The following is a 13,341-nucleotide window of genomic DNA, read 5'->3' on the forward strand; positions in this document are numbered from 1 at the left end:
CTTTTCTTCTCCGCCGATGCTGCCAGACCTGCTGAGTTTTTCCAGGTAATTCTGTTTTTGTTTTGGATTTCCAGCATCCGCAGTTTTTTTGTTTTTAATTTAATAGTAACGTTGATCATCCAGGTCTGAGTGTCTGTGCAAAATTCTCAGCTAATATCGGAATGCATTTTAGGTAAAGGTTGTGGTTAGGTTCTGGAAAATAGGATCAAAACATCACCTGAAATTGCTGCATTACTACAAAGTAAAATTGTACAGATATGAATAACTTTGCTTCTCCGTGTTCCTTATTGCAGCTATACCGAAGTGACAGTGACAGTTCAACACTTCCGAAAAGATCCCCGTTTATCCGAAATGCATTGGAGAGACGTACTCTACGTTACAAACAGGTAAGCAGCATGGATAATTCAGAGGCAAATGACACTTGTGGGTCAGAAGCATAACATTTGCATACTTCTGTTATTCTTATGTAGGTAGACTTTATGCTCTGATTTTAACCTGGGTGGGAATCGGTGGCTCAAAGCAGGAGGCAATCCTCTATTTTTTCCCCCTCCCCTGAGTGCGAGAAATTTTAATTCTTGGGCCTCAGTTGACACCTAAGCCCTGCTGAAGCTGGGGCGGAAAGTGTAGTCAGTGACAGCAAGTCCAGGGGGAAGGATAAGTTGGGGCAGGGGAGGTCTGGGACATCATTTTGGGACCTGAACAGCAACATTGACTGCCATCTGTTTTTGCTGGCAGGCTCAACACTTTGTGACCTTTTGATGTACCTGGTGTTAAAATGGCACGTGTATCCCGATGATGTAATCAGGACATGACTTTACCATTTAAATCAGGTCCTCGCTCCTCTGGAGTTGGCCAACTTCTCGTGCCCAAATTCAGCCAAGTTAAAAGGAGCTGGGGGAGGGATGATGGTGACATGGCTCTTATGACCTTAACCAGACCAGCCCCACCAGGTCAGGTACGGAAGGTTTCAAACCTGGCTGTTTTCATGCTGTTGGAAGAGGAATGATTTAACTTTTAATATATAAATAGATTTCACTTGCCGATACCTATAATGGGTTGCTAGGATTCACATTGGGGATCCTGGATGCCAGGTGACATTCATGTGTGGTTGCGGCCTGCTCCGCTTAAATCGTCAGCTTGTAACGTGGAACCACATTTTCTTTTGAAGAAATATTTATGGCCCATTTTTTCTTGCCATTTTTCTAATGTACTGTCTAAAGTAAATGCAACTGGATTACCGTAGCAAGGCAGGGTTTGTACCCAAGGGAATGGACACTGCTGGAAGAAGCTGCATTGAAATTCCCCAAATATTTGCAACTCCAGTTGAAAGTGATTTTTGGGCAGCTGGAAATTTTGAGACTACTGTTTATCCGCTCTTTATTTAAAAAAATTGAAAATGGAGGGTTTGGATTCCAGCTTAGAATCCCTCACCATCTCACTCTCTGCCAATCTGATCACAAGCAGCTGTAAGTACTTGACTTCTAACTGATGGCGTTATGTTCATTGCTTTAAAGATTTGTGTTTGTCCAGCACTTTTATTCATTCCTTCAGCCCTCTTTCACAGTGCCACATGTGCAATGCACTTTGAAGCGCAGCTACAACTGCGTAGGCAAACTCGGCAACTGTTTTATACACTGCACAATCCTACAAATAGCAATGAGGCAAGAGGCTAATTATACTATTTTTGGTTGTGTTGGGTGAGGGTTGAATGTTGATCAGGATATTCCTATCTCATATAATGTGGAATCTTTAGCACCCACCAAAACCATGGGACTTGATGCAGTCTGTCAGGGTCATTTACAGAAAATCTAATGTATTCCTTTTTTTTCCTGCCCTTGTTACATTTATTCTGTTTACTTTCATCCCTAATTATGTGTCCTTTACGTGCTTGAATATAAAGGAATGAAAGAAGCTGCTTACGGTATTTTCTCGGAGATATTCTCGTATGCTGTCAGAAACCAAAAACCTGGTTATATTGCAGGAGGGGAAAATGGACACTCAGCAGATGGGTTAATACCTGAGTGTTTTGGGGTGGGCGTTAATTCTAAACTCCTAGCGGAGAACCTGCGCACCCGAGGAGTGCGAGTGGGACGTTCAGATCACTTGACCTACGATTGCTGTGAGCTTTCTTTCACTCTGTGTTTTAAAATTAATTAGATCTAAAATTGCCACAACAGACTCTTATCTCTTGGCAGTCAGTAGCCGTGAAATCTGATTTCATGGATTTGGCTGTTTTGGATTTTAGTCTATTCAGGAGCTTTAATAAAAAAAAAAGTGTAGTGGCATATGAAGAAGGGTAAAAGTCCCATCATCAGCCATGAGTTTGGTGCACACACTCCTTTGAGTCAGGTTGTAGGTTAAATTCCCACTCCAGAGACTTGAGCACAAAAATCTAGGCTGACACTCTGGTGCAGTACTGAGGGAGCGCTGTCTATCGGATGAGATGTTAATTCGAAGCCTACCTGACCTCTCAGGTGGACGTAGAAGATCCCCTTTGTACTATTTTGGAAAAGAGCTGGGAGGTTTTCCCGAGTGAGCCATTGTTATTCCTGATCAACATAAAATAAAATTATCTGGCTATTATCATATTACTGTTTGTGGGAGCTTCCTGTGTGCAATCTGGCTGTTGTGTTTCGTACATTACAAGATGAGTGCACTTCAGAAGTACTTGATGGGGTTGTAAAGTACATTGAGAGTCTGGTGGTCGTGAAAGGCACGATATAAATGTAAGATCTTTTTCCATTGGCACAAACACTCTCCAAGCTGGCCGCCATAGATTTTATTTTTGTGTGAGATGTTTCAAGAGAAGGAGCAGGGGGGAGATGAATACCAACACACAGAAATGGACAGCAAAAAACCAGCGGGTCCATCAAGCCTACCCCACATTCATGATGCCTGGTGCATCATTACTAGACACTTCCTAATCCCTGCCTTTCACCTTCCCCAACAGCCACATGATATCTTGGGGGAGGCAAAAAAAACAATTCCCTGGGAAATAAAGAACTGTTTAACATCACTTATTCCCACTTCCATTAAAACCTATGATCCCTGCTCCTCCCCAGTTTGTCACAATTAAATAATCTATGAATAGGCACCCAACCCTTTCATTGTATTATAATTCTCCATTAGGTCTCCTCTAAGCCTCCACTCTTCTGAAGTAAGCAGACCAGCTCTTTAAGTCTATCTGAGTAAGGTGGGTCCTTATAATTCTCCTCTGAGTTCTTTTCCAAGGCCACTATATCAGTCACCAAGGAAACAGAAGTGGCTGCTTTACTCCAGGGGCAGTCTAACCAATGACCTGCGTAATGACACAATGGTGTCCTTTGATCATACTGAATGGGTTTATTAATTTAACCCACCTTTCCAAGCAGTGTGAGCAGCTTCACCCAATCTGAATTGTAAAGTTGCTGAAACGTTAAAACAGAGCTAAACATTCAAATTTGTGGTCTATTAGTTCAGTAATAGCGGTTTGAAGTAGATTTAAGACCATTAGTTGTACAGATGGCAGTTATTCTTAACTGGAAAGCTATTTCAAACATAGTAACTTTGATTCAAAAATGCATAAGTTAAGAATATGAATTCAACCCATTATGGAGCTACTGGAACATTTGGTTTCTTTTATTTAAAAAATCATACTATGGGATGTGGGCATTGCTGGCTAGGCCAGCATTTATTGTCCATCCCTAATTGCCCTTGAGAAGGCAGTGGTGAGCTGCCTTCTTGAACCACTGCAGTCCATGTGGTGTAGGTACACCCACAGTGCTGTTAGGGAGGGAGTTCCAGGATTTTGACCCAGCGACAGTGAAGGAACGGCGATATATTTCCAAGTCAGGATGGTGAGTGACTTGGAGGGGAAATTCCAGGTGGTAGTATTCCCATGTGTCTGCTGCCCTTTTCCTTCTAGATAGTAACAGTCATGAGTTTGGAAGGTGCTGTGTAAGGAGACTTGGTGAGTTTCTGCAGTGCATCTTGAAGATGGTACACACACTGCTGCCACTATTTGTCGGTGGTGGAGGGAGTGGTATATGTGATATATGGAGGTTTGAGTAATGCGGAATAATCCAGTCTTATTGTGCATATGTCTTTTTTTGGCACATAGCAGCCATCTTTCAAAACGCCACTGGTTGAACATCCAACGCGAACATCCCTGGACTTGGAGCTGGATCTCCAGGCATCCAGGACTAGGCAGCGTCGATTGAACGAGGAGTTGAATGCACTACGAGAGCTGAAACAACGGCTAGAGGAGAGCAGGATTCGGGGACAGGCCGACTTGCCTCAGTGGATTTTAAGAGATGAGCGATTCCGCAATCTGTTGAAAGAAGCAGAGAGACAGGTGTGGAGCAAGTGTTTTGTCAATGGAGTGAGCCAGAAGTAGACTACAGCAACTGAGGAATAAGGGAGTTGTATAGTGACGAAGCATTAGCTTGTCTTCTGTCTTTTCTAATCAAACCGTTCAATTTGCCAGTAGTAAGGAGATATCATAAACCCGGAGAGTATCACAAATTGCTCTTGGTTACCTTGAGGCTGAGTTGATCAAGAGTTGGAAGTAAATAATATTGCTTATCAGATTAGACCTTACAAATTAAGACCAACTGCACATTAAGAAACAATGTAATTTACAAGTTGCTATCAAGCTAGCTGGACAGATTTTTTTTGCCATTCCAGCTTTTATTGTCCAGTGAGGCATGTATCCTGCGTCTTCATTTCTGATCCATAATTCCACCTCATAAGTGAGATCCTTGAGTCATTACCAGGAAAGAGAAACCAAAGTGGTTTCCCATTGCCTTTTTAGTTTGGAATACCTTTCCCTTGGTGGGCTGCTACCAAGGGTACAGAGCCCCATCTACCCTTTACAATGGGTAGGGTGGGCCTCCTGCACCCCTTAAATGCTGGGCCTCCATCAAGGCTGGAGCTCCATTCTCCACATGCCAGGGGGTCTGGAGTCTGGCTTGAACCCTTCACCTTTTGACTCAGAATGCAACCACCGAGCCAAGAGCTCACTCATCAAATATTGTAGCTGATAGAAAAATGGATTCTATTTCAAGTAAAACTTCAGTACAAAGACATTGTACAACAGTGTGGTTACTTGCAGTGAAATAAATGCTGTCTCTTTTGCAGGCAAAGCAGACAAAGTCGGAACACCGCCAAGAGCAAGCAGCTGAGAAAATGTTGAGGAAAGCAGCCAAGGAAGTGTATCAACTGCGAGGGCAAAGCCAAAAGGAACCTTTGCAGGTTCAGTCCTTCAGGTAAAAAAAAAGACTTGCACTGACATATTGCAATGTGCAGTCTGGGAGATGGTGGTGTAGTGGTAATGCCACTGGTCTAGTAATCCAGTGGCCCAACCTAACACCCAAGGGATACGAGTCCAACTCCCACCATGGCAGCTGGTGGAATTTAAATCCAATTAATAAATCTGGAATATAAAGCTAGTCTCAGTAATAGTGATATGAAAGTATCATAGATTGTGATTTAAAAAAATATCTGCTTCACTAATGTCCTTCAGGGAAGGAAATCTGCCAGTCTTACCCAGTCTGGCCTGCATGTGACTCCAGACCCACAACGATGTGGTTGACTCTTAACTGTCCTGTGAAATGGCCTCGCAAGTCACTCAAGAGCTATTAGGGGATGGGCAACAAATGCTGGCCTTGCCATGAGGCCCACATCCCATGAAAGGATTAAAAAAAAACCTCACAAGGTGAATGGACTGGATTTTGCTGTAAAAGTGCTATATAAATGCAGGTTGTTGTTGTTGACATGGGACAGTTTGCTTCTTTTGGTCTAAGGCACTTCACAGGAGTATTAACATACAAGATTCAACACTGCATCATGGAAGGAAATATTAGGACTGCAAGCTTGGTCCAAGGGGTAGGTTTTAAGGAACACCTTAAAAGAGGAGGAGGAGGAGGCAGAGGTGTGGAGAGGTTTAAACCATACACTGTAATATTACTAAAACACACACATCGACATAAAAAGTTTAAAACATCCGCTGTTTCTCATCTTTGCTTTTCCTTGTTTTCTTACTTCCCCTAGTCTGTGATGATGATTTAAAATTCTTTCTTACGTTATTTCTCACCTATTTTAATTTCACATTCTAAACCTGTTTGTTTCTTGCGATGTCTGTTCAGGAGCCAGAATAAAGAGGCAGGCTTTTCCCCACGGGTTTCGGGGTCCAATAGGGGTCGCAGGCAACCCAATCGTGGGGGAGGCAGTCACCTGCTGCGGTTTTCCCTAAATTGACCAATTGTTGGACAGAGGGGTGGGCTTGTCGTCTAATTAAGGATGGTGGGCAGTGGACTCTCAATAGGAGGCCCTCCAGCACTGAAGAGGCCGCAGGCTGCCTTTACAGGTTGGAGAGAGAAAGGGTGCCTCAAGATGGAAGCACCTTCTCACCAACTTCTGAACTTTAAAAATAAAAATTGGTCTTAGCAGCTCAGCCCATTGTTGTGGAGGTGGAACCTTCACCGATTGGCCTGTGGCTGCAGATGAAGCCAAGCAGGTTGGGGTGGGCCTCAAAGCCTGCCTAGAGCGCTGGCTTCCCGGTCTGCTACCGGGGGCCACTATCAGGAGTTACGCTGTTCCCCGTTACCTCCAACAAGTGACAATAGGCCTTAATAGGTTTTGACACATCAGCAAAATCCCATGTCCACCTGCCTCTGTGCTTGAACCCATTGGGGCCTAAAGATCCAGCCCCAAAAGTCTGGATGCCTCTTTCCAGGGTAAGTTACAGCATTCTACAGCACATCATGCCTATGACAGCTCCCTGAAAAAGAGCAATCTAATTAGTTCCACCCTTTGCCTTTCCCCCATAGCTGCAAACTTTTTCTTTCAAATATATATCCAATTCCTGTTTGAAAGTTACGACTGAATCAGCTTCCACCACCCTTTCAGACAGCATATTTCATATCTTTGTAACTTACTGTGTTCAAAAGAGAAATTTCCTTGTCCCCAATTGTCAATAATCTCAAATGTGTCTCCTTTGGCTATCGATCTCCCTGCCAGCTGATATGAACTAAACATTGTCTTTCAACCAGCCAGAGCTAGAAACATATCTCATTGCCTTTGTGATGGGGGACGTGATCAAAAAAACTTTCTAGATACATCCACTGTTTCAATGTGCAGTCACCAGTCTTTGCCTCGGTAGCACTAAAATTGCCTGGTGAAAAGCCAGTTTACCTTAAAATGGCTCTGTATGTAAGTTTGCCAAGAGGAGAAAGTAGCCAAAATCCAGAATCTCCAAAAGCTAATCCATGCATGAGAGGAAGGTGCTAAATATCTCAATATCATTGTTTGTGATATGAAAGGCTTTCACTAGCTTCAGGAACATGACTACAGCTACACCTCTTTAGAGTAGAGAACTGGGCTCCATGCAGTGAATCTTCATGTACAACCCTCAGATTGGAAGTCTATAAAAAATCAGTTCACCCACAGACCTAGCAGATTGTGGGACTGTATAAGAATTAAGCAATGAAAAGGATACATCAGCATCCTTTGCGGATTCAGTCTTGACCTCCAATATATTTCCACCATCAGAGTGTTTCTTCTGTGCAATTACCTTGGTTGCACATAAATCTGATTGTTCATTTTAGCCTGAATGTGCTGGTCTGTTAGATGCGTTATTTACCTCCTTTCAAAGTAGTTGGGAGAACGTGGTAGACACTTCAGTGCTGTATGCTGTATGTAAGGGGTGTTAGTCTCTTACATGTTGTCCTGATAAGGGTGTATGTTTCTGCTCAGAAGAGACTTTGGCTAGTTGTAGCCGAAATCGGGCCATACCATGTTTATCAGGTGGTAAGCAGCCTCTTAAGCCTTGACTACATTAATCATAAAGTAGGTGGACATTATACGCTAGATATGTGCCACCCGCCACGTAAGTAAAGACTAAAAAATATGCAAATAAGGGGCCGAACATCTGTTGTAGCCCCCCGTCAGAAGGTTGTTTTTTCCTGGGGCAGCTGACACTCTGAAAAACCTGGTATTTATGTGGCCGCTGCAGGCAACAACCAACAAGATTATTTTAATAAATTATACTTACTGAATGTAATCTGGGAGGAGCACTCCCACATTAATATCTGTGTTGACACTTGGCTCTATTCCCCACTGCCACTATTCCAGGATCAGTGCTATTCCATCACAGCCCAGTCATTTCCCTCCACCCCCACCTCCCACCTCCTACTTCCTGGTCAAACCGCCCCACCCCTCTCCCATCATTTACCGGTAGCAGCCTGATTTTGCCTGCGAGCTGCCTGTTGCTATCTGTTGCTATCTGTCGCTCGCTGGCTCAATGGAAATGCAGCCGGGAGCTCCTCTGCAGCAGGGACTGATCCCAAAAAGCGCAGCATGTCTAAATTTCCGGGGCAATTATTTTTTAATTGTGCTCACAGCAAAAACATAATTCAGGAGAAAGATTAAAGCATTTCAGAGCTACTTTCACTTATTTATCCCCAACACAACTGGTCGTCTTTTATGTAGTCATGTTATTTTAATGTTTTTTTTCAGCCTGTACAAATCCATTGCTCTTAATTATGAAAAATAAACGTGTTCTTACCTCTTCTCTCTTGAAGCTTGACCATTTAACCCTGTATTCTCAAGTTCTTGGCTCATAGCCTTAGTCAAATCATCCGATTGGATTACCAGTTCTCGCATTCTCTTTCTGAGGCGATTGTGAGTAAAGGGCTGGCACGGCCTCTGATTGGGGAGCCATATTCATGGAGTGATACCACAGCTTGAGGCATCTACAGATTCTCGCATTGCATCACCAGCAAGTGCGGAATTGTGGAACCAGCTCCTCGCATTACGAGCAGCTCTTGTGATCCACCTAATCTCAGACTTTGGAGAGTGACTTGGTGTTTTGTTTTTAATCATAGAGAGAAAATGGCATTTTTCACCCGAGCACGAATCAACATACCTCCTCTGCCAGCGGACGATGTATGACACTTTACTATATTTTAAATATGAAGTATTTATCAGTCTCAATTTTATTCATGTGAAGTTACTAGAAAAAACAGTAAGTGATTTTATTAAACACTTTTGCAAGGATTATTCCTATACATCTTTTTGTAAAAAGAAAAAAGAAAAAAAAAAGCCTATATACTTATATATTATAAATATATATATATATATCTTTATATATATATATAATATTATAATTCTAGAATTGCAGCAAGGCGTGGTTCATCCTTGTTGTGAATTTAACATCTCTGAAGGAATGGTATAATAAAAAAGATCAAACTAAGCTGTTGTATATCTGTTCAGTTTCTGTGTACTCTGATGTACATAGGCTTAAAAGGCTGGAAGATGGAAACAAGGCCAGCTTAATCATATCCACTGTAATATAGGTTTCTTATTTAAAAAAAATATTTTCCTTGAAGGAAAAGTCTCAGTTTTAGGTGTATTTTAAGACTATAAAGTTCTGCAGTATTTTGGGTGCACTGGAATGAAATCTTAAGCTGGCTTTGTTTCTGTTACCTGATGTGAAAATACTATGCGCTGAATTATTAATGTTACCTTAATATGTTTCAAGCTGCACACATAACTTTAGTGTTCTATAATACTCTGTGCCTTTACACTATATTGTAACATTGTATTCTTTATCACAACTGTGTATTGTATAAAAAAATTTCGTAGTAACATCTTTCAATATTTTTACTATTAAAATAAAAAAAGCCTTTATCAGTGAATGTGGAGAGATTATTTACCAAAATTTAACAAAAAAACATTTAAAAAAAACATAATTACCTGGAAAAACTCAGCAGGTCTGGCAGCATCGGCGGAGAAGACATGGTTGGCATGAGAAGAAATGCGGCAGCTTTCGAACATTACACAATTATTAGCAATCTGCCATAGAACTATAGAAAAGTTTCAGCACAGAAGGAGGCCATTCAGCCCATCTTGTTCATGCCAGCCCGAGGACACCCAGGTGCCATTTCTAATCCCACTTTCCTGCACCCGGCCCATAGCCCTGCAGCTTACAGCACTTTAGATGCAGATCCAGGTACTTTTTAAAAGAGTTTAGAGTTTCTGCCTCTACCACCAACTTGGGCAGCGAATTCCAGACACCCACTACCCTCTGTGTAAAAAAAGTTCTTCCTCATGTCCCCCCTACACCTTCTGCCACTTATCTTGAATCTATGTCCCTGGTTCTAGAATTCTCCACCAAAGGAAACAATTTTATCCTGGCCACTCTATCTATTCCCCTCATAATTTTGTACACCTTAATCAAGTCACCTCTCAGCCTTCTTTGTTCTAAGGAAAATAACCCCACCCTATCCAATCTCTCCTCGTAGCTACACTTCTCCAACCCTGGCAACATTCTCGTAAACTTCCTCTGCACACTCTCCAGAGCTATTACATCCTTCCTGTAATGTGGTGACCAGAACTGCACACAATACTCCAGTTGTGGCCTCACCAGTGTTTTATACAATTCCAACATTATATCCTTACATTTATATTCTATACCTCTGCCAATGAAGGAGAGCATTCCGTATGTCTTCTTTACAACCTTGTCTACTTGAACTGCTGCCTTCAGGGACCTGTGTACTTAAATGCGAAGATCTCTCACTTCATCTACCCCTCTTAGTATATTCCCATTTATTTTGTAACCCCTGTAATTGTTTGACCTCCCTAAATGTACGACCTCACACTTCTCTATGTTAAAATCCATCTGCCACTTTACCACCCCCTCCACCATCCCATCTATATCGTTTTGGAGATTATGGCTATCCTGTACACTATCCGCTACTCGGCCAGTCTTTGTGTCATCTGCAAATTTCCCAATCGTGTCCCCCATGTTCACGTCCAAATCGTTAATATCTAACACAAACAGCACCGAGCCCTGTGGAACACCACTTGAGACAACTTTCCATTTGCAAGGGCATCCGTCGACCATTACTTTTTGTTTCCTGTTACAAAGCCAACCTTTTATTCAGTTTGCCACATTACCCTGAATCCCATGGGTTTTTACTTTCCTGATCAATCTGCCATGTGGGACCTTGTCAAATGCCTTGCTAAAATCCATGTACACAACATCCACTGCACTACCTTCATCAATCCTTCTTGTCACTTCCTCAAAGAATTCAATCAAATTTCTGAGGCAAGACCTTCATTTAGCAAATCCATGCTGACCATCCCTGACTAGTCCATGCCTTTCCACATGACAGTTTATCCTTTCTCTTAGGATTGATTCTACTAATTTGCTCACCACCGATGTAAGACTAACTGGCCTATAATTGTTTGGCATTTCCTTTGATCCCTTTTTAAACAATGGAACTACATTTGCATTTCTCCAGTCCTCTGGTACCTCCCCTGTATCTAGTGAAGATTGGAAAATCATCCTCAGAGCATCTGCTTTCTCCTCCCTGACTTCCTTCAGCAGCCTCAGAAACAACCCATCTGGCCCTGGTGACTTATCAACTTTCAAGGATTTCAACCTTTCGAGTACTTCCTCTTTCTTTATGACTATCCTGTCCAATATCTCACAGTGTTCCTCCTGGACTACTATATCTACATCCTCCCTTTCCTTTGTAAACACGGTGACAAAGTATTCATTCAAAACCCTTCCCACAGCCTCTGCATCTACACACAAGTTTCCATCTTCATCTCTGATAGGTCCCACTTTTTCCTAAACAAACCTTTTAGCATTAGTGTATTGGTAAAACATCTTTGGGTTATCTTTAACTTTTTCCTTGCTAATCTTTTTTCATGCCCTCTCTTTGATTTCCTTATTTCCTTTTTTACTTCGCCCCTGCACTTCCTATATTCGTCTAGGCTGTCTGCAGTGTTTAGTTCTTTGTGCCTATCATACGCTTTCTTTTTCTGTTTGATCTTCCCCTGAATTCCTCTAGACAACCAGGGGAGGTCTAGATTTGGCAGTACCACTCTTATTTTTGTAGGGGACATGTCTACTTTGTACAATTAGGATCTTTTTAGTGCTTCCCACTGGTTTTCCACTGTTTTATCCTCCAGCAGTGCTGTCCAGTCCACCCCAGCCAAGTCCCTTCTCATTTCTGCAAAATTTGCCTTCCCCAGTTCAAGACTTTTACTCCTGCCTTATCTCTGTCCTCTTCCACGGTAATGCTAAATCTAACTGAATTGTGATCACTGTCCCCGATATGGTTGCCAACTGTCACTTTACCCACTTGCCCTTCTTCGTTCCCCAAGGCTAGGTCTAGAATTGCATCTCCTCTCGTTGGGTTTGTCACTAATTGGTTGAAAAAATTTTCCTGGACACACTGCATGAATTTTTCTCCCTCAGTGCCCCTTATATTGTTTGAATCCCAATTGATATTAGGATAGTTGAAGTCTCCTACTATTATTGCCCTCTTATTCTTACAAGCAGAAATTTGCCTACATATTTGTTCTTCTATCTCCCTTTCACTATTTGGGGGTCTGTAGTATACTCCCAGTAGTGTCACTTACTCTTTTTTTTATTTCTAAGCTCAATCCATAAAGCATCGTTTGTTGACCCATTTAGTATATCATCCTTTCTCACAACTGGAATTGATTCTTTAACCATTAGTGCTATTCCCTCCCCCCTCTTTTTTATTTCCTACTCTATTGTGTCTGAAGACTCTATAACCAGGGATATTAAGCTGCCAGTTTTGTCCCTCCTTTAGCCAGGTCTCCGTTATAGCAATGACATCCTGCTGCCATGTGTATACCTGTGCCCTTAACTCATCTACCTTGTTTGTAACACTCCTTGCATTGAAGTATAAACAGTTTAACCCCATCAATTTCCCTTGCTGGACACTTTGCAAACTTTGCTTCTCCTGTAACTCCATGTCTATCACAAAGTCCCTAGCTAATGTTCTACCTCCATTTTTCTGATCTGAATCTGACTTTCTGATCCTACTTCTGGGATCCCATCCCCCTGCCACACTAGTTTAAATACTCCCCAACAGAACTAGCAAAAGCCCCCACAAGGACACTGGTCCCAGCTCTGTCTGGGTGCAGCCTGTCCGGTTTGTACAGGTCCCACCTTCCCCAGAACCGGTCCCAGTGCCTCAAGAATCTCAATCCCTCCCGGCTACACCATCTCTCCAGCCACGTGTTCATTTGGTCTATCCTCTTATTCCTGCTCTCGCAAGCACGTGGAACTGGGAATAATCCTGAGATTACTGCATTTGAAGTCCTACATTTTAATTTATCTCCTAACTTCCTGTACTGAGCTTGCAGGTCCTCATCCCTTAGTTTACCTATATCATTGGTACCAATGTGTACCACGACCACTGGCTGCTTACCTTCCCTCCCCACAATGTCCTGCAGCCGCTCCGTGACATCCCGGACCCTGGCACCAGGGAGGCAACATACCATCCTTGATTCATGTTTGTGGCCACAGAAACGTTG

General features: G+C 42.5%; 1 protein-coding gene across 2 annotated transcripts in view; it reads left to right on the plus strand.

Moving 5' to 3' along the window:
• wwc3 (WWC family member 3) overlaps nucleotides 1-9,654 on the plus strand; it is a 223,241-nt gene extending 213,587 nt beyond the window's left edge. The window contains exons 20-23 of one of the 2 annotated variants that reach the window (XM_041211908.1): nucleotides 294-386; nucleotides 4,100-4,333; nucleotides 5,119-5,246; nucleotides 8,865-9,654. In XM_041211908.1, coding sequence (XP_041067842.1) covers nucleotides 294-386; nucleotides 4,100-4,333; nucleotides 5,119-5,246; nucleotides 8,865-8,931 — 522 coding nt within the window. In that variant the 3' untranslated portion in view covers nucleotides 8,932-9,654. The remainder of the gene's footprint in view (nucleotides 1-293; nucleotides 387-4,099; nucleotides 4,334-5,118; nucleotides 5,247-8,864) is intronic. The other variant, XM_041211909.1, reaches the window with a different exon arrangement.
• The last annotated feature ends 3,687 nt before the right edge of the window (nucleotides 9,655-13,341 follow it).

This window comes from Carcharodon carcharias, chromosome 18 (assembly GCF_017639515.1).
Source record: "Carcharodon carcharias isolate sCarCar2 chromosome 18, sCarCar2.pri, whole genome shotgun sequence".
NCBI lineage: Eukaryota > Metazoa > Chordata > Chondrichthyes > Lamniformes > Lamnidae > Carcharodon > Carcharodon carcharias.